Source organism: Mustelus asterias, chromosome 19, assembly GCF_964213995.1.
Source record: "Mustelus asterias chromosome 19, sMusAst1.hap1.1, whole genome shotgun sequence".
In the NCBI taxonomy this organism is placed as follows: Eukaryota; Metazoa; Chordata; class Chondrichthyes; order Carcharhiniformes; family Triakidae; genus Mustelus; species Mustelus asterias.
The window spans coordinates 17,865,952-17,889,731 of record NC_135819.1 but is presented as its reverse complement, the minus strand read 5'-3'; the positions used below and the strand labels follow the sequence as shown (position 1 = coordinate 17,889,731).

Here is a 23,780-nt window from a genome sequence, read left to right as displayed (position 1 = left end):
GAGATAGCAGTGCTAACCACTGTGCCACCGTGCCGCCCTCAGTAACTTTAAAGAGAGGTTTCAGTCTATAAGAGGAATATTGCTTGAATTGGAACTAATATTGATAGGTTAGCAGTTAAGAATAGAATCTTGTTATGTTTAAGTATTGTTCAATTGTTAAATGTTAAGCTAATTCATTTGTTATGGTTAAACTATGTTGTTAAATAAAGTTTGTTTTGATAAAAGTTTCCCATTGCGTCAGTAGAAATGTCCCTGGCTTGAAATACCCTAGCCTCACGTTGATACCAAAATAGAAAGCTGTTGGGGTCTGGTTTAACTTCCTAATATACCTTAGGGTTTCTGATCTGATATCCTAACAGGAGTTTGTACATTCCCCCCTGTGTCTGCGTGGGTTTCCTCCGGGTGCTCTGGTTTCCCCTCACACTCCAAGGATGTGCAGGTTCGGGGGATTGGTCATAGTAAGTGCATGGGGTTATGGAGATGGGGCGGCGGGGAGCAGGCTGCTGGGTAAGATGCTCTTTCAGAGAGCTGGCACCGACTCGATGGGCCAAATGGCCTCTTTCTGCAATGTGGGCACTCTATGGTTCTAAGGACCAGAGGCCCAGGCTAATGCTGTGGGAGTGTGGGTTCAAATCGCACCATAGCAGCCGATACGATGATACATCTGAAATTATAAAGTTAGCGATGACTGGAGACTGAGTGGTTATGAGATGGGAGTGCGGGAGGTGTGGGCAGAATACAAGCATGTGCAGACTAGTAAATAATAAACTACTGTTGTACTAAGTCCTTGTCACCAGTTATTGGAATCCAGCATGACTACAAGGACCGTGGAACTATCATCGATCGTTGTAAAAACCCATCTGGCTCTTTAACGTCCTTTAGGGAAGGAAATCTGTCGTCCCTACCCGGTCTGGCCTACATGTGACTCCAGGCCCACAGTTCTGATGTAGGGTCACCCAGACTCGAAACTTTGGCTCCATTCTCCCTCCACAGATGCTGTCAGACCTGCTGAGAGTTTTCAGCATTTGCTGTTCCTGTTGCCACAGGCACCAGAGTGTGGCGACTAGGGGCTTTTCACAGTAGCTTCATTGCAGTGTTAATGTAGCCTACATGTGACACTAATAAATAAACTTTCCGGGAATTTCCAGTGTGTTTGCAAATGAATGTTGCACATGCTTTCCAGAGTGTAGCCAAGGGAATAGTTGGCTGCTCAGTGAAGCATCCTTTTCTCAGAATCTGAAGTGTATGTGGTTATGGGGGAGGCGATGACCTAGTGGTATTATCACTAGGCTATTATTCCAGAAACTCAGCTAATGTCCTGGGGACCCGGGTTCGAATCCCACCACGGCAGATGGTGGAATTTGAATTCAATAAAAAATATCTGGTAATAAGAATCTACTGATGAGCCATTGTCGATTGTCGGAAAAACCCATCTGATTCACTAATGCCCCTTAGAGAAGGAAATCTGCCGTCCTTACCCGGTCTGGCCTACATGTGACTCCAGAGCCACAGCAATGTGGTTGACTCTCAACTGCCCTCTGAAATGGCCCAGCACGCCACGCAGTCGAAGGCAGCTCACCACCACTTTCTCAAGGACAACTAGGGATCATAGAATCATAGAATTCCAACAGGGCAGAAGGAGGCCATTAGGCCCATCGGGTCTATACCAATCACAATCCCACCCAGGCTCCACCCCCGCACCACCACACATTTACCCTGCTAATCCCCCTGACACTAAGGGGTAATTTAGCACGGCCAATCCTCCTAACCTACACATCTTTGGACTGTGGGAGGAAATCGGAGCAACCGGAGGAAACCCACGCAGACATGGGGAGAATGTGTAGACTCCACACAGACTGTGACCTGAGCCGGGAATCGAACCCGGGTCCCTGGCGCTGTGAGGCAGCAGTGCTAACCATTGAGCCACCGTGCCGTCCCGCATAGCCAGCCAGTGATGCCTAAGTCCCAAGATTGAATAAAAAAAAGAATGTGGTTGGCTCTTAACTGCCCATCTGAACCGGCCGAGCGAGACACTCAGTTAAAGGGCAATTAGGGATGGGCAATAAATGCTGGCATTGCCAGCGACGCCCACATCCCATGAAAGAATGAAGAAAAATAAAATACTAACTTTGGAAGAGTCAGGGAGTCTCACAACTTGCGTGACTGAAATTGAGGGAAAACTTCCAATTCTGGAAAGGTCTATAGTTCCCATCAAAGCCTGAGCTTCCTTTGTGAGAGCAACTTGCATATTGTAGCTGGCAATACACCCCTTAGTACCAGCTGCCGATGCGAGTTAGGCTGGGGTGTGGGCGGTTGAGTGTTTTGGATGGAGGGTCAAGAAGACAATTTCACAGAGAGAGAGAGAGAGAATTTGGACGCAGCTCAAATGCATTGATATCCACAACCTTTTCTTCCCTGTAAGTCACTTATCCCTCAATTTCTGGGTGGCACGGTTGCACGGTGGTTAGCACTGCTGCCTCACAGGGACCCGGGTTTGATCCCGGGCCTTGGGTCACTGTCTGTGTGGAGTTTGCGCATTCTCCCCGTGTCTGCGTGGGTTTCCTCCGGGTGCTCCGGTTTCCTCCCACATTCCGGAAGATGCGCTGGTTAGGGTCCATTGGCCGTGCTAAATTCTCCCTCAGTGTTACCCGAACAGGCGCCAGAATGTGGCGACTAGGGGATTTTCACAATAACTTCATTGCAGTGTTAATGTAAGCCGACTTGTGACACGAATAAATAAACTTAGAGGAATTTCCAGGCCGATGTGTTTGGAAATGAATGTTGCACATGCTTTCCAGAGTGTAGCCAAGGGAATAGTTGGCTGCCCAGTGAATCATTCTTTTCTCAGAATCTGAAGCCGATGTTGGTCGGATGGACTTTAAACATTTCTGAACTTCAGCAGCGTGTATGCAGCAATGTTTATAGATTGGTGAGGTACAGACAGACTGCGTTATTCTAATGGTTACTGCATCTCGAGGGGTCTCTGTGCTCCATCACTACTCCCGGGAACCTGAACAGGTCTTGTATTTCCAGGTTCCATGAAGTTAGGAGGGTTTAATTTTACAGAAGGGGGGAATGAAGGGGGGAGGGCCAGCGTGAACAGGGCAGGGGGGGAGGGAGGACAATGTGGGGGAGGCAGGAGAGGCCTTGATATTTTAAAGTTCAAAGTTAAAAGTGAAGTTTATTTATTAGTCACCAGTAAGGCTTACATTAACACTGCAATGAAGTTACTGTGAAATTCCCCTAGTCGCCACAGCCTGTTCGGGTCAATGCACCCTAACCCAGCACATCTTTCAGAATGTGGGAGGGAACCGGAGCACCCGGAGGAAACCCACGCAGACACAGGGAGAACGTGGAAACTCCACACAGACAGTGACCCGAGCGGGGAATCGAGCCTGGGTCCCTGGCGCTGTGAGGCAGCAGTGCTAACCATTGTGCCGCCCATTATTTATTCGTGTCACAAGTAGGCTTACATTAACACTGCAATGAAGTTACTGTGAAAATCCCCGAGTCACCACACTCCAGTGCTTGTTCGGGTACACTGAGGGAGAGTATAGCACGGCCAATGGACCTAACCAGCATGTCTTTGAACTGTGGGAGGAAACTGGAGCACCCGGAGGAAACCCACACAGACACGAGGAGAATGTGCAGACTCCGTACAGACAGTGACTCAAACTGGGAATTGAACCCTGGTCCCTGGCGCTGTGAGACAGCGGTGCTAACCACTGTGCCATCCACTGGGCACTGGGGAGCAGTGAAGGACCCTCCCCCAACTCCCCCACCACCACCACCCCTCCTCCCCCGACCCCACTGACTGACCACCAACCTGCCGAGTGAAAACGGCAGGGCGGAATACTTGGTGTTGGATTCCCGTTAGCTTGGATATGATCCCATCAGCGGGGAAAGGAGGCCCCAAAAGTGAGACAAATAAGCCTCTTAAGGTCCCCACTAGGCCCAGGAGTGAGTGGGCCTCACAGGTGGGCAAAGAGGGGCAAACAGGACCAATAAAATATCAGAAATTAGATCATGCTGGAATATGATAGGAGGCAAATCCAACTACTCCAGCTAAATATAGAACAACATCCTGCAATGTGGAAAAATATCCCACGACACTTCACCCAGGCTGAATCAGATAAAAGGGGAATACAGAGCGGAGGATAGACTACCGGCCAAGGATATCAGGCCAAGTACTTGGCTGTGGTGCATCGAGGGAGGATGTTTGGCGAGTTCTGGAAGGATAACATCGTGGGAGACAATTTCAGATTGCAGAACTCAAACAGAGAAAGGACAGCAGAAGAACGGAGACCTCGCCAGCCTGTACCCCACTCCCCCCCACTGTACCCCACTCCCCCTCACTCCCCCACACTGTACCCCACTCCCCCTCACTCCCCCACACTGTACCCCACTCCCCCCCACTGTACCCCACTCCCCCTCACTGTACCCCACTCCCCCTCACTGTACCCCACTCCCCCACACTGTACCCCACTCCCCCACACTGTACCCCACTCCCCCTCACTCCCCCACACTGTACCCCACTCCCCCCCACTGTACCCCACTCCCCCCCACTGTACCCCACTCCCCCCACTGTACCCCACTCCCCCCCCACTGTACCCCACTCCCCCCCACTGTACCCCACTCCCCCCACTGTACACCACTCCCCCCACTGTACACCACTCCCCCCCACTGTACACCACTCCACCCCCACTGTACCCCACTCCCCCCACTGTACCCCACTCCCCCCACTGTACCCCACTCCCCCTCACTGTACCCCACTCCCCCTCACTGTACCCCACTCCCCCACACTGTACCCCACTCCCCCTCACTGTACCCCACTCCCCCTCACTGTACCCCACTCCCCCCCACTGTACCCCACTCCCCCCCACTGTACCCCACTCCCCCCACACTGTACCCCACTCCCCCACACTGTACCCCACTCCCCCACACTGTACCCCACTCCCCCACACTGTACCCCACTCCCCCTCACTGTACCCCACTCCCCCACACTGTACCCCACTCCCCCTCACTGTACCCCACTCCCCGGCACTCTATCCGACTCTCCCGCACTGTACACCATTCCCCTCCCCCACTCCCCACCTCTGCCCCCACACCTCCAACTCCCCCTCCCCCACATCCCGTAACACCCCCTGATTGTACCTACCCCACCTCCCCTCACTGTGCCCCACACCCTCCCCCCTTCCACCTCACTGTACCCTCTTCCCCACACCCCAACTCCCCCTCTCCCATACCCCCACTCCCCCTCACTGTGCCTCACTCCCCCTCCCCCACACTCTCCCCACTCCCCTCATTGTACCTCACCACCTTATTCCCTCACCGCTCCACCTTCCTTATTCCCCACTTCCCAGTTCCCTCTCCCGGTCTCCCTGCTTTGCTCGGATTGGCCAAACACCATTGCTTGAGCTGGTGAGGAGATTGCGGGGAAGAGTTGAGTTGGCGACAGGAAGTTCTTGAACACTCACTGTTTGTCTTCATCTCAGAGATTCCTGTGTTGACATCATCCTGGGAGTGACATAATTCACCCAGCATCGATGGAACTGAAATGGGAACAAAATTCTGCTGAAAGATTTTGAGGATGAATGTTTTGTGTGTGTAGAACACGTAGAGGAATTAATGACATTATCTAAAATGTTAATGTAAATTGAATAAATCTAATCTAAAATGTAGAACCCTGAGGAGTATTGACAGGCAGAGAGATCTGGGTGTACATGTCACTGATCACTGAAAGTGACAATGCTAAGGTAGTCAAGAAGGCATACAGCATGCTTACCTTCATCGGTCGGGACATTGAGTGTAAAAATTGGCAGGTCATGCTGCAGTTGTACAGAATCTTAGTTAGGCCTCATTTGGAATATTGTGTACAATTCTGGTCACCCACACTACCAAAAGGATGTGGATGCTTTGGAGAGGGTACAGAAGAGGTTTGCCAGGATGTTGCCTGGTCTGGAGGGTATTAGCTATGAGGTTTGTTCTCACTGGAACGACAGGGGTTGAGGGGTGACCTGATAGAGGTTTACAAGATTATGAGGGGCAAGGACAGAGTGGATAGTCAGATGTTCTTTCCTAGGGTAGAAAAGTCAAGTACTCGGGGACATAGGTTTAAGGTGTGTGGGGAAAAGTTTAGAGGAGATGTGTGAGGCAAGTTTTTTACACAGAGGGTGGTGAATGTCTGGAACGCGCTGCCCGGGGAGGGGGTGGGAGCAGGTACGATAGCGGCATTTAAGGGGCAACTAGACGAATACATGAATAGGATGGGAATGGAAGGATATGGACTCCGTAAGTGCATACGGTTTTAGTTTAGGCAGGGAACATAATCGGCGCAGACTTGGAGGGCTGAAGGGTCTGTTTCTGTGCTGTATTTTTCTTTGTTCCTTGTTCTAATAGCCCCGATCCGTACCTGCGGATTATTAACAGTGTGCAGTGTTGCTGGATATTTCTAGCTGTGGTGGTATCTTATTGGATCTAGTCATACATAATTTGGGGTGCAGAACCCTTGCAGGGCTAACTTTCCAAATATCCCTCCCCTGTGGGTCAGAAGGAATTGCAACTGAACTGTGTGATGCGCGATAAATCACACGGGAGGCTAGATTGTACCCGGGAAATAAAGGCTTTTATTACCAACAATAACGGAGCTACTATATACAATATACAATCCCAGACTAAAGGGTCACCAGGCAGAGCAGTGACCTTTATACATCTCCAGGAAGGCGGAGCCAACTGGGGTGTACCATAGGACAATATTAACAGGTAGAACAGCCCAACCCCAACCCCAACAGTAACATATCTACAGACTCATAGTGCTGGCCAAACCATGGCTCAGCACTCCTGGTGGTAACCAACAATGGTTCACCACATTCACCCCTCCTTTAAAAACAAAGGCCGGCGGGGCACAAAAAAAAACAGAACAACTGTTCATCTGTCTATAAGTTCAGTCGTTTTGGGGGACCGCACCGTCTCTGCGACCTCTTCAACACTGGCGATGACGCCGGTTCAGGCAATCGCGGTGACCTTCTCTCCAAGGCGGTGTCCAGTAACTCCTCCAGTTCCTCACGGGCCGGTAGACCACGAGGTGGTGACAATCTGCTGGACTCGAGCACTCCTCGAGGTGGCGACAATCTCCTGGACTCAGGCAAGCTGTACACGGGAGTAAGAGGATTAAGTGGTGGTCCCGATACTGCCCGCGCCGTGTCAGGAGGAGAGATAAGGGTCGGGGGGTCCCTAACTGGGGGTGTGGGAGCGACTGGGGTTTCCAAGCCCCCTGCAGGCGCCAGATCTAGAATCGAGACCGTGTCCTCTCGCCCGTCAGGATATGCCACATAGGCATATTGAGGGTTGGCGTGGAGGAGATGGACCTGTTCAACCAAAGGGTCGGACTTGCAGGTCCTAACATGCCGCCGCAGGAGGACAGGTCCTGAGTACGTCAACCAAGATGGTAATGAGGTCCCAGAGGAAGACTTCCGAGGGAATGAAAACATTCTCTCATGAGGAGTAGCGTTGGTTGACGTACACAGGAGTGAGCGGATGGAATGGAGTGCATCAGGGAGTACCTCCTGCCAACGGGAGACTGGAAGACCTTTAGACCTCAACGCCAGTAAGACAGCCTTCCAGACTGTAGCATTCTCTCGTTCAACCTGTCCGTTACCCCTAGGGTTGTAGCTTGTGGTTCTACTAGAGGCAATCCCATTTGAGAGCAGGTATTGCCTCAAGTAGTCGCTCATGAACGACGAGCCCCTATCGCTGTGGATATAACAGGGGTAACCGAACAGGGTGAAAAGATCCCGTAATGCTTTGATAACCGTGGCAGCGGTCATATCAGAACAGGGAATGACAAAAGGGAATCATGAGTACTCGTCAATCACATTGAGGAAGTACACGTTCCGATCTGTCGAGGGAAGGGGGCCCTTGAAGTCCACACTCAGTCTTTCAAAAGGACGAGTGGCCTTAATGAGGTGTGCCCTGTCAGGTCGGTAGAAGTGTGGTTTGCATTCCGCGCATACCTGGCAGCTTCTGGTTATGGACCTGACATCCTCCACCGAGTAGGGTAGATTCCGGGCCTTTATAAAATGGAAGAGCCGAGTGACCCCCGGATGGCAGAGGTCATTGTGGAGAGCCTGTAATCGATTCTCCTGCACACTAGCACATGTTCCACGCGACAGGGCGTCCGAGGGCTCGTTGAGCTTCCCTGGACGGTACATGATATCATAATTGTAGGTGGAGAGTTCGATTCTCCACCTCAAGATTTTATCATTCTTGATCTTACCCTGTAACGTGTTGTTGAACATGAACGCCACGGACCGCTGGTCCGTGAGCAGAGTGAACCGTTTTCCCGCCAAGTAATGGCGCCAATGCCGAACGGTCTCCACAATGGCCTGGGTGTCTTTTTCCACCGCAGAATGCCGAATTTCAGGGCCTTGGAGGGTGCGAGAGAAAAAGGCAACGGGCCTGCCCGCCTGGTTAAGTGTGGCGGCCAGAGCGAAATCAGATGCATCACTCTCCACCTGGAAGGGGATGGACTCATCAATAGCGTGCATCGTGGCTTTCGCGATGTCGGCTTTTATTCCTGCAAAGGCTAAGCGAGCCTCTGTTGTTAGGGGAAAGGAGGTAGACTTGATGAGCGGACGGGCTTTGTCCGCGTAATTGGGAACCCACTGTGCGTAGTATGAGAAGAAGCCTAAGCATCTTCTCAGTGCTTTGATGCTAGTGGGCAGGGGAAGTTCGAGGAGGGGACGCATACAGTCTGGATCAGGGCCAAGGACCCCGTTTTCCACCACGTATCCGAGGATAGCTAGGCGGCGCTTGCGAAATACACACTTCTCCCTGTTGTAGGTCAGATTCAGGCGAGATGCAGTGCGTAAGAATCTAAGAAGGTTGGCATCGTGGTCCTTCCTGCTGTTCATGGCTGCAGATGGTGACGTTATCCAGGTACGGGAAGGTAGCCCGCAGCCCGTTCTGGTCCACCATTCGGTCCATAGCACGCTGGAAGACCGAGACCCCATTCGTGACACCAAAGGGAACACTTAAAAAGTGGTACAGACGACCATCCACCTCAAAGGCCGTGTATTTTCGGTCCTCTGGGCGAATGGGGAGCTGATGGTAAGCAGACTTCAAGTCAATGGTGGAGAACACCTGGTACTGCGCAATCTGATTGACCATGTCAGATATGCGCGGGAGGGGATACGCATCCAGCTGTGTGTATCTGTTAATGGTCTGACTATAGTCTACGACCATCCGGGGTTTGTTCCCATTCTTAACCACCACTACTTGCGCTCTCCATGGACTAGCGCTAGGTTGGATGATCCCTTCCTTGAGGAGCCGCTGAACTTCAGATCGAATGAAGATCTGATCCTCAGCGCTGTAACGCCTGCTCTTTGTTGCGATGGGCTTGCAGCCTGGCACGAGATTCTGGAATAGGGAGGGTGGGGTAATCCTGAGCGTCGAGAGACTACATGTGGAGCGCTTTGGGCAATTTGGAGGCTGCTGTGCTCCCACTGAAAGCGGAGGGAGTGGCCCATCGTACTGCAGGGTTACACTCTTCAGGTGGACCTTAAAATCTAGTCCTAGGAGTATCGGCGCGCAAAGGTGCGGTAACACAAGGAGCCTGAAGTTCTCGTAAACCGTGCCCCGCACCGTCAGGTTGACCATGCAGCTCCCTAGCACGGTGACAGACCGGGACCTTGACGCCATCGAAATTGTCTGCCTGACAGTCCGAATCCGGAGACCGCACCGTTTCACAGTGTCAGGGTGAATGAAGCTCTCCGTGCTCCCGCTGTCAAACAAACAATAAATCTGGCGTCCGTTTACCTGTATGTCCATCATGGACTTGTCGAGTCTGTGAGGCTTGGCCTGGTCCAGGATGATTGACGCCACCGTTGGATCTTGGGTGCAACTGCAGGCAGCTGAGATGGTTGATGACGGCCCCTGCTGGTCATTTGTGGTCGGTGCCGACCAAAATGGCTGCCCCCATAGGTCGCACATGGTCGATGGTGCTAAAAGTGGCGGCCTCTGCAGGTCGCACGTGTCTTGCGACTCCGTCGTTAGGAATGGCGGTGCTCTGGAATCGCACGTGGTGGAAGACCTCGAAGACGCAGAAGACCAGGATACCGGCTCCGGAGAATCACACGCCGCACTGCTATGTTTGGAGGGTGGTTTGGTCCTGCAGACTTTGGCATAATGCCCTTTCTTGCCACAGGTGGAGCACAATACCGCTTTAGCTGGACATCGCTGCCGAGGGTGTTTCGCCCCCCCCCCACAGAAGTAACACCGCGGGCCACCTGGAGCTGCTGCCGTCGTCAGGTCCGAGGCTGGAAACACAATCGCGCAGTTTTTCGGAGCCGCTGAATAAAGTGGAGTCTGCGGCTACCCCTGCCACAATGTCCCCACGCGGTCGTCGGGGTACATCTCCAGACTTTTGGAGGCCGTTTCTAGAGCGTCAGCTAATTCTACGGTTTTAGTGAGGTCGAGGTTACCTTGCTCTAACAGCCGAAGGCGAATGTACGAGGAGCCGATTCCCGCCACGAACGCATCTCGAACTAGGTCACTCATATACTGGGCCGCCGACACTGGCTTGCAGTTGCAGGCTCTGGCTAGCTGCTGAAGTTCACACAGGTACTGTTCCGTCGTTTCACTGGGCTGCCGCCGTCGAGTGGCTAGAAGGTGTCGAGCATGGATCTCGTTCGGCGATTTGTTGTATCGCTTCTTGAAAAGCTCGATGGCCCCTTTGTAGTCGGTGGCCGCACGGATTGCTAGGTATACAGCGTCGCTTACCCTCGCGTGGAGGACCCGGAGTCTGTCGGCGTCGTTTTGTACGGCTGTAGAGGCGTCGAGGTAATCTTGGAAACACTTCAACCAATGGTCGAAAGTGTTCAACGCTCCTGCCGCACGTGGATCTAACGTAAGCCGCTCGAGTTTCAACATTTGCTCCATGGGTTTCAAAAAAAATATTGTTGGTAATAAAATTGATGCGCGATAAATCACACGGGAGGCTAGATTGTACCCGGGAAATAAAGGCTTTTAATACCAACAATAACGGAGCTACTATATACAATATACAATCCCAGACTAAAGGGTCACCAGGCAGAGCAGTGGCCTTTATACATCTCCAGGAAGGCGGAGCCAACTGGAGTGTACCATAGGACAATATTAACAGGTAGAACAGCCCAACCCCAACCCCAACAGTGACAACAGTAACATATCTACAAACCCATAGTGCTAACCAACCATGGCTCAGCACTCCTGGTGGTAACCAACAATGGTTCACCACACTGTGCTAAATCTCTCTCTATCTGGCACTGATGGTGGACCCTGTTGGATCGTTCCTGGAGCAGACTGTCAGTGTCATCTGGCAGAATTCACCAGAATTTTCGAACAAGCACCAAGAGCTGGCGTGGCTGGTGGTGAGAAGGGGACTTCCCGTCAGATCCTTCCTGCATGCCCGAGGTCTCAACACCAGCGCACGCTGCCCTCAAAGCGGCTGCGGGAGCGATGAGGAGTCACACACCTTCTGGCGAAATGTGCCTTTGCAAAGCAGGTCTGGAGTGAGATGCAGTGGTATTCGTCGAGGTTCATCCCGAGCAGCTCGGTGACGCGGGTCTCTGTGCTCTATGGGCTGTTCCCAGGGACGGGGACTCTGTGTCTACGGGCTGTTCCCAGGGACAGGGACTCTGTGTCTACGGGCTGTTCCCAGGGACGGGGACTCTGTGTCTACGGGCTGTTCCCAGGGACGGGGACTCTGTGTCTATGGGCTGTTCCCAGGGACGGGGACTCTGTGTCTATGGGCTGTTCCCAGGGACGGGGACTCTGTGCTCTATGGGCTGTACCCAGGGACGGGGACTCTGTGTCTACGGGTTGTTCCCAGGGACGGGGACACTGTGTCTACGGGCTGTTCCCAGGGACAGGGACTCTGTGTCTACAGGCTGTTCCCAGGGATGGGGACTCTGTGCTCTACGGGCTGTTCCCAGGGACAGGGACTCTGTGTCTACGGGCTGTTCCCAGGGACGGGGACACTGTGTCTACGGGCTGTTCCCAGGGACGGGGACTCTGTGCTCTATGGGCTGTTCCCAGGGACGGGGACTCTGTGTCTACGGGCTGTTCCCAGGGACGGGGACTCTGTGCTGTACGGGCTGTTCCCAGGGATGGGGACTCTGTGTCTACGGGCTGTTCCCAGGGACGGGGACTCTGTGCTCTACGGGCTGTTCCCAGGGACGGGGACTCTGTGCTCTATGGGCTGTTCCCAGGGACGGGGACTCTGTGTCTACGGGCTGTTCCCAGGGACGGGGACTCTGTGTCTACGGGCTGTTCCCAGGGACGGGGACTCTGTGTCTACGGGCTGTTCCCAGGGACGGGGACTCTGTGCTCTACGGGCTGTTCCCAGGGACGGGGACTCTGTGCTCTACGGGCTGTTCCCAGGGACGGGGACTCTGTGTCTACAGGCTGTTCCCAGGGACGGGGACTCTGTGCTCTACGGGCTGTTCACAGGGACGGGGACTCTGTGTCTACGGGCTGTTCCCAGGGATGGGGGACTCTGTGCTCTACGGGCTGTTCCCAGGGACGGGGACTCTGTGCTCTATGGGCTGTTCCCAGGGACGGGGGACTCTGTGTCTACGGGCTGTTCCCAGGGACGGGGACTCTGTGCTCTACAGGCTGTTCCCAGGGACGGGGACTCTGTGTCTACGGGCTGTTTCCAGGGACGGGGACTCGGTGTCTACAGGCTGTTCCCAGGGACGGGGAATCTGTGTCTACGGGCTGTCCCCAGGGACGGGGACTCCGTGTCTATGGGCTGTTCCCAGGGACGGGGACTCTGTGTCTATGGGCTGTTCCCAGGGACGGGGACTCTGTGCTCTATGGGCTGTTCCCAGGGACGGGGACTCTGTGTCTACGGGCTGTTCCCAGGGACGGGGACTCTGTGTCTACGGGTTGTTCCCAGGGACGGGGACACTGTGTCTACGGGCTGTTCCCAGGGACAGGGACTCTGTGTCTACAGGCTGTTCCCAGGGATGGGGACTCTGTGCTCTATGGGCTGTTCCCAGGGACGGGGACACTGTGTCTACGGGCTGTTCCCAGGGACAGGGACTCTGTGTCTATGGGCTGTTCCCAGGGACGGGGACTCTGTCTCTACGGGCTGTTCCCAGGGACAGGGACTCTGTGTCTACGGGCTGTTCCCAGGGACGGGGACTCTGTGTCTACGGGCTGTTCCCAGGGACGGGGACTCTGTGCCTACGGGCTGTTCCCAGGGACGGGGAATCTGTGTCTACGGGCTGTTACCAGGGATGGGGACTCTGTGTCTACGGGCTGTTCCCAGGGACGGGGACTCCGTGTCTACGGGCTGTTCCCAGGGACGGGGACTCTGTGTCTACGGGCTGTTCCCAGGGACGGGGACTCTGTGTCTACGGGCTGTTCCCAGGGACGGGGACTCTGTGCTCTACGGGCTGTTCCCAGGGACGGGGACTCTGTGCTCTATGGGCTGTTCCCAGGGACGGGGACTCTGTGTCTACGGGCTGTTCCCAGGGACGGGGACTCTGTGTCTACGGGCTGTTCCCAGGGACGGGGACTCTGTGTCTACGGGCTGTTCCCAGGGACGGGGACTCTGTGCTCTACGGGCTGTTCCCAGGGACGGGGACTCTGTGCTCTACGGGCTGTTCCCAGGGACGGGGACTCTGTGTCTACAGGCTGTTTCCAGGGACGGGGACTCTGTGCTCTACGGGCTGTTCACAGGGACGGGGACTCTGTGTCTACGGGCTGTTCCCAGGGATGGGGGACTCTGTGCTCTACGGGCTGTTCCCAGGGACGGGGACTCTGTGCTCTATGGGCTGTTCCCAGGGACGGGGGACTCTGTGTCTACGGGCTGTTCCCAGGGACGGGGACTCTGTGCTCTACAGGCTGTTCCCAGGGACAGGGACTCTGTGTCTACGGGCTGTTTCCAGGGACGGGGACTCGGTGTCTACAGGCTGTTCCCAGGGACGGGGACTCTGTGTCTACGGGCTGTTCCCAGGGACGGGGATTCTGCGTCTACGGGCTGTTCCCAGGGACGGGGACTCTGTGTCTACGGGCTGTTCCCAGGGACGGGGACTCTGTGTCTACGGGCTGTTCCCAGGGACGGGGACTCTGTGTCTACGGGCTGTTCCCAGGGACGGGGACTCTGTGTCTATGGGCTGTTCCCAGGGACGGGGACACTGTGTCTACGGGCTGTTCCCAGGGACAGGGACTCTGTGTCTACAGGCTGTTCCCAGGGATGGGGACTCTGTGCTCTATGGGCTGTTCCCAGGGACGGGGACACTGTGTCTACGGGCTGTTCCCAGGGACAGGGACTCTGTGTCTACGGGTTGTTCCCAGGGACGGGGACACTGTGTCTACGGGCTGTTCCCAGGGACAGGGACTCTGTGTCTACAGGCTGTTCCCAGGGATGGGGACTCTGTGCTCTATGGGCTGTTCCCAGGGACGGGGACACTGTGTCTCCGGGCTGTTCCCAGGGACAGGGACTCTGTGCTCTATGGGCTGTTCCCAGGGACGGGGACACTGTGTCTCCGGGCTGTTCCCAGGGACAGGGACTCTGTGTCTATGGGCTGTTCCCAGGGACGGGGACTCTGTCTCTACGGGCTGTTCCCAGGGACAGGGACTCTGTGTCTACGGGCTGTTCCCAGGGACGGGGACTCTGTGTCTACGGGCTGTTCCCAGGGACGGGGACTCTGTGCCTACGGGCTGTTCCCAGGGACGGGGAATCTGTGTCTACGGGCTGTTCCCAGGGACGGGGACTCCGTGTCTACGGGCTGTTCCCAGGGACGGGGACTCTGTGTCTACGGGCTGTTCCCAGGGACGGGGACTCTGTGTCTACGGGCTGTTCCCAGGGACGGGGACTCTGTGCTCTACGGGCTGTTCCCAGGGACGGGGACTCTGTGCTCTATGGGCTGTTCCCAGGGACGGGGACTCTGTGTCTACGGGCTGTTCCCAGGGACGGGGACTCTGTGTCTACGGGCTGTTCCCAGGGACGGGGACTCTGTGCTCTACGGGCTGTTCCCAGGGACGGGGACTCTGTGCTCTACGGGCTGTTCCCAGGGACGGGGACTCTGTGTCTACAGGCTGTTCCCAGGGACGGGGACTCTGTGCTCTACGGGCTGTTCACAGGGACGGGGACTCTGTGTCTACGGGCTGTTCCCAGGGACGGGGACTCTGTGCTCTATGGGCTGTTCCCAGGGACGGGGGACTCTGTGTCTACGGGCTGTTCCCAGGGACGGGGACTCTGTGCTCTACAGGCTGTTCCCAGGGACGGGGACTCTGTGTCTACGGGCTGTTTCCAGGGACGGGGACTCGGTGTCTACAGGCTGTTCCCAGGGACGGGGACTCTGTGTCTACGGGCTGTTCCCAGGGACGGGGACTCTGTGTCTACGGGCTGTTCCCAGGGACGGGGACTCTGTGTCTACGGGCTGTTCCCAGGGACGGGGACTCTGTGTCTACGGGCTGTTCCCAGGGACGGGGACTCTGTGTCTACGGGCTGTTCCCAGGGACGGGGACTCTGTGTCTATGGGCTGTTCCCAGGGACGGGGACTCTGTGCTCTATGGGCTGTTCCCAGGGACGGGGACTCTGTGTCTACGGGCTGTTCCCAGGGACGGGGACTCTGTGCTCTACGGGCTGTTCCCAGGGACGGGGACTCTGTGCTCTACGGGCTGTTCCCAGGGACGGGGACTCTGTGTCTACGGGCTGTTCCCAGGGACGGGGACTCTGTGCTCTACGGGCTGTTCCCAGGGATGGGGGACTCTGTGCTCTACGGGCTGTTCCCAGGGACGGGGACTCTGTGCTCTATGGGCTGTTCCCAGGGACGGGGGACTCTGTGTCTACGGGCTGTTCCCAGGGACGGGGACTCTGTGCTCTACAGGCTGTTCCCAGGGACAGGGACTCTGTGTCTACGGGCTGTTTCCAGGGACGGGGACTCGGTGTCTACAGGCTGTTCCCAGGGACGGGGACTCTGTGTCTACAGGCTGTTCCCAGGGACGGGGACTCTGTGCTCTACGGGCTGTTCCCAGGGACGGGGACTCTGTGTCTACGGGCTGTTCCCAGGGACGGGGACTCTGTGTCTACGGGCTGTTCCCAGGGACGGGGACTCTGTGTCTATGGGCTGTTCCCAGGGACGGGGACTCTGTGTCTATGGGCTGTTCCCAGGGACGGGGACTCTGTGTCTATGGGCTGTTCCCAGGGACGGGGACTCTGTGCTCTATGGGCTGTTCCCAGGGACGGGGACTCTGTGTCTACGGGCTGTTCCCAGGGACGGGGACTCTGTGTCTACGGGTTGTTCCCAGGGACGGGGACACTGTGTCTACGGGCTGTTCCCAGGGACAGGGACTCTGTGTCTACAGGCTGTTCCCAGGGATGGGGACTCTGTGCTCTATGGGCTGTTCCCAGGGACGGGGACACTGTGTCTACGGGCTGTTCCCAGGGACAGGGACTCTGTGTCTACGGGTTGTTCCCAGGGACGGGGACACTGTGTCTACGGGCTGTTCCCAGGGACAGGGACTCTGTGTCTACAGGCTGTTCCCAGGGATGGGGACTCTGTGCTCTATGGGCTGTTCCCAGGGACGGGGACACTGTGTCTCCGGGCTGTTCCCAGGGACAGGGACTCTGTGTCTATGGGCTGTTCCCAGGGACGGGGACTCTGTCTCTACGGGCTGTTCCCAGGGACAGGGACTCTGTGTCTACGGGCTGTTCCCAGGGACGGGGACTCTGTGTCTACGGGCTGTTCCCAGGGACGGGGACTCTGTGCCTACGGGCTGTTCCCAGGGACGGGGAATCTGTGTCTACGGGCTGTTCCCAGGGACGGGGACTCCGTGTCTACGGGCTGTTCCCAGGGACGGGGACTCCGTGTCTACGGGCTGTTCCCAGGGACGGGGACTCTGTGTCTACGGGCTGTTCCCAGGGACGGGGACTCTGTGCTCTACGGGCTGTTCCCAGGGACGGGGACTCTGTGCTCTATGGGCTGTTCCCAGGGACGGGGACTCTGTGTCTACGGGCTGTTCCCAGGGACGGGGACTCTGTGTCTACGGGCTGTTCCCAGGGACGGGGACTCTGTGTCTACGGGCTGTTCCCAGGGACGGGGACTCTGTGTCTATGGGCTGTTCCCAGGGACGGGGACTCTGTGTCTACGGGCTGTTCCCAGGGACGGGGACTCTGTGCTCTACGGGCTGTTCCCAGGGACGGGGACTCTGTGCTCTACGGGCTGTTCCCAGGGACGGGGACTCTGTGCTCTACGGGCTGTTCCCAGGGACGGGGACTCTGTGTCTACAGGCTGTTCCCAGGGACGGGGACTCTGTGCTCTACGGGCTGTTCACAGGGACGGGGACTCTGTGTCTACGGGCTGTTCCCAGGGATGGGGGACTCTGTGCTCTACGGGCTGTTCCCAGGGACGGGGACTCTGTGCTCTATGGGCTGTTCCCAGGGACGGGGGACTCTGTGTCTACGGGCTGTTCCCAGGGACGGGGACTCTGTGCTCTACAGGCTGTTCCCAGGGACGGGGACTCTGTGTCTACGGGCTGTTTCCAGGGACGGGGACTCGGTGTCTACAGGCTGTTCCCAGGGACGGGGACTCTGTGTCTACGGGCTGTTCCCAGGGACGGGGACTCTGTGTCTACGGGCTGTTCCCAGGGACGGGGACTCTGTGTCTACGGGCTGTTCCCAGGGACGGGGACTCTGTGTCTACGGGCTGTTCCCAGGGACGGGGACTCTGTGTCTACGGGCTGTTCCCAGGGACGGGGACTCTGTGTCTATGGGCTGTTCCCAGGGACGGGGACTCTGTGCTCTATGGGCTGTTCCCAGGGACGGGGACTCTGTGTCTACGGGCTGTTCCCAGGGACGGGGACTCTGTGTCTACGGGTTGTTCCCAGGGACGGGGACACTGTGTCTACGGGCTGTTCCCAGGGACAGGGACTCTGTGTCTACAGGCTGTTCCCAGGGATGGGGACTCTGTGCTCTATGGGCTGTTCCCAGGGACGGGGACACTGTGTCTACGGGCTGTTCCCAGGGACAGGGACTCTGTGTCTATGGGCTGTTCCCAGGGACGGGGACTCTGTCTCTACGGGCTGTTCCCAGGGACAGGGACTCTGTGTCTACGGGCTGTTCCCAGGGACGGAGACTCTGTGCCTACGGGCTGTTCCCAGGGACGGGGAATCTGTGTCTACGGGCTGTTACCAGGGATGGGGACTCTGTGTCTACGGGCTGTTCCCAGGGACGGGGACTCCGTGTCTACGGGCTGTTCCCAGGGACGGGGACTCTGTGTCTACGGGCTGTTCCCAGGGACGGGGACTCTGTGTCTACGGGCTGTTCCCAGGGACGGGGACTCTGTGCCTACAGGCTGTTCCCAGGGACGGGGACTCTGTGTCTATGGGCTGTTCCCAGGGACGGGGACTCTGTGCTCTACGGGCTGTTCCCAGGGACGGGGACTCTGTGCCTACAGGCTGTTCCCAGGGACGGGGACTCTGTGTCTACAGGCTGTTCCCAGGGACGGGGACTCTGTGTCTACAGGCTGTTCCCAGGGACGGGGACTCTGTGCTCTACGGGCTGTTCCCAGGGACGGGGGCTCTGTGTCTACGGGCTGTTCCCAGGGACGGGGACTCTGTGTCTACGGGCTGTTCCCAGGGACGGGGACTCTGTGTCTACAGGCTGTTCCCAGGGACGGGGACTCTGTGTCTACAGGCTGTTCCCACGGACGGGGACTCTGTGTCTACGGGCTGTTCCCAGGGACGGGGACTCTGTGCTCTACAGGCTGTTCCCAGGGACGGGGACTCTGTGTCTACGGGCTGTTTCCAGGGACGGGGACTCGGTGTCTACAGGCTGTTCCCAGGGACGGGGACTCTGTGTCTACGGGCTGTTCCCAGGGACGGGGACTCTGTGTCTACGGGATGTTCCCAGGGACGGGGACTCTGTGTCTACGGGCTGTTCCCAGGGACGGGGACTCTGTGTCTACGGGCTGTTCCCAGGGACGGGGACTCTGTGTCTACGGGCTGTTCCCAGGGACGGGGACTCTGTGTCTATGGGCTGTTCCCAGGGACGGGGACTCTGTGTCTATGGGCTGTTCGCAGGGACGGGGACTCTGTGCTCTATGGGCTGTTCCCAGGGACGGGGACTCTGTGTCTACGGGCTGTTCCCAGGGACGGGGACTCTGTGTCTACGGGTTGTTCCCAGGGACGGGGACACTGTGTCTACGGGCTGTTCCCAGGGACAGGGACTCTGTGTCTACAGGCTGTTCCCAGGGATGGGGACTCTGTGCTCTATGGGCTGTTCCCAGGGACGGGAACACTGTGTCTACGGGCTGTTCCCAGGGACAGGGACTCTGTGTCTATGGGCTGTTCCCAGGGACGGGGACTCTGTCTCTACGGGCTGTTCCCAGGGACAGGGACTCTGTGTCTACGGGCTGTTCCCAGGGACGGGGACTCTGTGTCTACGGGCTGTTCCCAGGGACGGGGACTCTGTGCCTACGGGCTGTTCCCAGGGACGGGGAATCTGTGTCTACGGGCTGTTACCAGGGATGGGGACTCTGTGTCTACGGGCTGTTCCCAGGGACGGGGACTCCGTGTCTACGGGCTGTTCCCAGGGACGGGGACTCTGTGTCTACGGGCTGTTCCCAGGGACGGGGACTCTGTGTCTACGGGCTGTTCGCAGGGACGGGGACTCTGTGCCTACAGGCTGTTCCCAGGGACGGGGACTCTGTGCTCTACGGGCTGTTCCCAGGGACGGGGACTCTGTGCCTACAGGCTGTTCCCAGGGACGGGGACTCTGTGTCTACAGGCTGTTCCCAGTGACGGGGACTCTGTGCTCTACGGGCTGTTCCCAGGGACGGGGGCTCTGTGTCTACGGGCTGTTCCCAGGGACGGGGACTCTGTGTCTACGGGCTGTTCCCAGGGACGGGGACTCTGTGTCTACAGGCTGTTCCCAGGGACGGGGACTCTGTGTCTACAGGCTGTTCCCACGGACGGGGACTCTGTGTCTACAGGCTGTTCCCAGGGACGGGGACTCTGTGTCTACGGGCTGTTCCCAGGGACAGGGACTCTGTGTCTACGGGCTGTTCCCAGGGACGGGGACTCTGTGCCCTATGGGCTGTTCCCAGGGACGGGGACTCTGTGTCTACGGGCTGTTCCCAGGGACAGGGACTCTGTGTCTACGGGCTGTTCCCAGGGACGGGGACTCTGTGCCCTACGGGCTGTTCCCAGGGACGGGGACTCTGTGTCTATGGGCTGTTCCCAGGGACGGGGACTCTGTGTCTACGGGCTGTTCCCAGGGATGGGGACTCTGTGTCTACGGGCTGTTCCCAGGGACGGGGACTCTGTGCCCTATGGGCTGTTCCCAGGGACGGGGACTCTGTGTCTATGGGCTGTTCCCAGGGACGGGGACTCTGTGTCTATGGGCTGTTCGCAGGGACGGGGACTCTGTGCTCTATGGGCTGTTCCCAGGGACGGGGACTCTGTGTCTACGGGCTGTTCCCAGGGACGGGGACTCTGTGTCTACGGGTTGTTCCCAGGGACGGGGACACTGTGTCTACGGGCTGTTCCCAGGGACAGGGACTCTGTGTCTACAGGCTGTTCCCAGGGATGGGGACTCTGTGCTCTATGGGCTGTTCCCAGGGACGGGGACACTGTGTCTACGGGCTGTTCCCAGGGACAGGGACTCTGTGTCTATGGGCTGTTCCCAGGGACGGGGACTCTGTGTCTACAGGCTGTTCCCAGGGATGGGGACTCTGTGCTCTATGGGCTGTTCCCAGGGACGGGGACACTGTGTCTACGGGCTGTTCCCAGGGACAGGGACTCTGTGTCTATGGGCTGTTCCCAGGGACGGGGACTCTGTCTCTACGGGCTGTTCCCAGGGACAGGGACTCTGTGTCTACGGGCTGTTCCCAGGGACGGGGACTCTGTGCCTACGGGCTGTTCCCAGGGACGGGGAATCTGTGTCTACGGGCTGTTACCAGGGATGGGGACTCTGTGTCTACGGGCTGTTCCCAGGGACGGGGACTCCGTGTCTACGGGCTGTTCCCAGGGACGGGGACTCTGTGTCTACGGGCTGTTCCCAGGGACGGGGACTCTGTCTCTACGGGCTGTTCCCAGGGACAGGGACTCTGTGTCTACGGGCTGTTCCCAGGGACGGGGACTCTGTGTCTACGGGCTGTTCCCAGGGACGGGGACTCTGTGCCTACGGGCTGTTCCCAGGGACGGGGAATCTGTGTCTACGGGCTGTTACCAGGGATGGGGACTCTGTGTCTACGGGCTGTTCCCAGGGACGGGGACTCCGTGTCTACGGGCTGTTCGCAGGGACGGGGACTCTGTGCCTACAGGCTGTTCCCAGGGACGGGGACTCTGTGCTCTACGGGCTGTTCCCAGGGACGGGGACTCTGTGCCTACAGGCTGTTCCCAGGGACGGGGACTCTGTGTCTACAGGCTGTTCCCAGGGACGGGGACTCTGTGCTCTACGGGCTGTTCCCAGGGACGGGGGCTCTGTGTCTACGGGCTGTTCCCAGGGACGGGGACTCTGTGTCTACGGGCTGTTCCCAGGGACGGGGACTCTGTGTCTACAGGCTGTTCCCAGGGACGGGGACTCTGTGTCTACAGGCTGTTCCCACGGACGGGGACTCTGTGTCTACAGGCTGTTCCCAGGGACGGGGACTCTGTGTCTACGGGCTGTTCCCAGGGACAGGGACTCTGTGTCTACGGGCTGTTCCCAGGGACGGGGACTCTGTGCCCTACGGGCTGTTCCCAGGGACGGGGACTCTGTGTCTATGGGCTGTTCCCAGGGACGGGGACTCTGTGTCTACGGGCTGTTCCCAGGGATGGGGACTCTGTGTCTACGGGCTGTTCCCAGGGACGGGGACTCTGTGCCCTATGGGCTGTTCCCAGGGACGGGGACTCTGTGTCTATGGGCTGTTCCCAGGGACGGGGACTCTGTGTCTATGGGCTGTTCGCAGGGACGGGGACTCTGTGCTCTATGGGCTGTTCCCAGGGACGGGGACTCTGTGTCTACGGGCTGTTCCCAGGTACGGGGACTCTGTGTCTACGGGTTGTTCCCAGGGACGGGGACACTGTGTCTACGGGCTGTTCCCAGGGACAGGGACTCTGTGTCTACAGGCTGTTCCCAGGGATGGGGACTCTGTGCTCTATGGGCTGTTCCCAGGGACGGGGACACTGTGTCTACGGGCTGTTCCCAGGGACAGGGACTCTGTGTCTATGGGCTGTTCCCAGGGACGGGGACTCTGTGTCTACAGGCTGTTCCCAGGGATGGGGACTCTGTGCTCTATGGGCTGTTCCCAGGGACGGGGACACTGTGTCTACGGGCTGTTCCCAGGGACAGGGACTCTGTGTCTATGGGCTGTTCCCAGGGACGGGGACTCTGTCTCTACGGGCTGTTCCCAGGGACAGGGACTCTGTGTCTACGGGCTGTTCCCAGGGACGGGGACTCTGTGCCTACGGGCTGTTCCCAGGGACGGGGAATCTGTGTCTACGGGCTGTTACCAGGGATGGGGACTCTGTGTCTACGGGCTGTTCCCAGGGACGGGGACTCCGTGTCTACGGGCTGTTCCCAGGGACGGGGACTCTGTGTCTACGGGCTGTTCCCAGGGACGGGGACTCTGTGTCTACGGGCTGTTCCCAGGGACGGGGACTCTGTGCCTACAGGCTGTTCCCAGGGACGGGGACTCTGTGTCTATGGGCTGTTCCCAGGGACGGGGACTCTGTGCTCTACGGGCTGTTCCCAGGGACGGGGACTCTGTGCCTACAGGCTGTTCCCAGGGACGGGGACTCTGTGTCTACAGGCTGTTCCCAGGGACGGGGACTCTGTGTCTACAGGCTGTTCCCAGGGACGGGGACTCTGTGCTCTACGGGCTGTTCCCAGGGACGGGGGCTCTGTGTCTACGGGCTGTTCCCAGGGACGGGGACTCTGTGTCTACGGGCTGTTCCCAGGGACGGGGACTCTGTGTCTACAGGCTGTTCCCAGGGACGGGGACTCTGTGTCTACAGGCTGTTCCCACGGACGGGGACTCTGTGTCTACGGGCTGTTCCCAGGGACGGGGACTCTGTGCTCTACAGGCTGTTCCCAGGGACGGGGACTCTGTGTCTACGGGCTGTTTCCAGGGACGGGGACTCGGTGTCTACAGGCTGTTCCCAGGGACGGGGACTCTGTGTCTACGGGCTGTTCCCAGGGACGGGGACTCTGTGTCTACGGGATGTTCCCAGGGACGGGGACTCTGTGTCTACGGGCTGTTCCCAGGGACGGGGACTCTGTGTCTACGGGCTGTTCCCAGGGACGGGGACTCTGTGTCTACGGGCTGTTCCCAGGGATGGGGACTCTGTGTCTATGGGCTGTTCCCAGGGACGGGGACTCTGTGTCTATGGGCTGTTCGCAGGGACGGGGACTCTGTGCTCTATGGGCTGTTCCCAGGGACGGGGACTCTGTGTCTACGGGCTGTTCCCAGGGACGGGGACTCTGTGTCTACGGGTTGTTCCCAGGGACGGGGACACTGTGTCTACGGGCTGTTCCCAGGGACAGGGACTCTGTGTCTACAGGCTGTTCCCAGGGATGGGGACTCTGTGCTCTATGGGCTGTTCCCAGGGACGGGGACACTGTGTCTACGGGCTGTTCCCAGGGACAGGGACTCTGTGTCTATGGGCTGTTCCCAGGGACGGGGACTCTGTCTCTACGGGCTGTTCCCAGGGACAGGGACTCTGTGTCTACGGGCTGTTCCCAGGGACGGGGACTCTGTGTCTACGGGCTGTTCCCAGGGACGGGGACTCTGTGCCTACGGGCT

The 23,780-nt window shown here is 57.9% G+C and overlaps 1 protein-coding gene across 1 annotated transcript in view; it reads right to left on the bottom strand.

Moving 5' to 3' along the window:
- The window catches only part of LOC144507539 (uncharacterized), a 57,753-nt gene that overhangs the window by 11,475 nt on the left and 22,498 nt on the right, over positions 1-23,780 (bottom strand). The window contains exon 6 of the mRNA XM_078234677.1: positions 5,478-5,552. Within this exon, the coding sequence (XP_078090803.1) occupies positions 5,478-5,552 (75 nt within the window). The remainder of the gene's footprint in view (positions 1-5,477; positions 5,553-23,780) is intronic.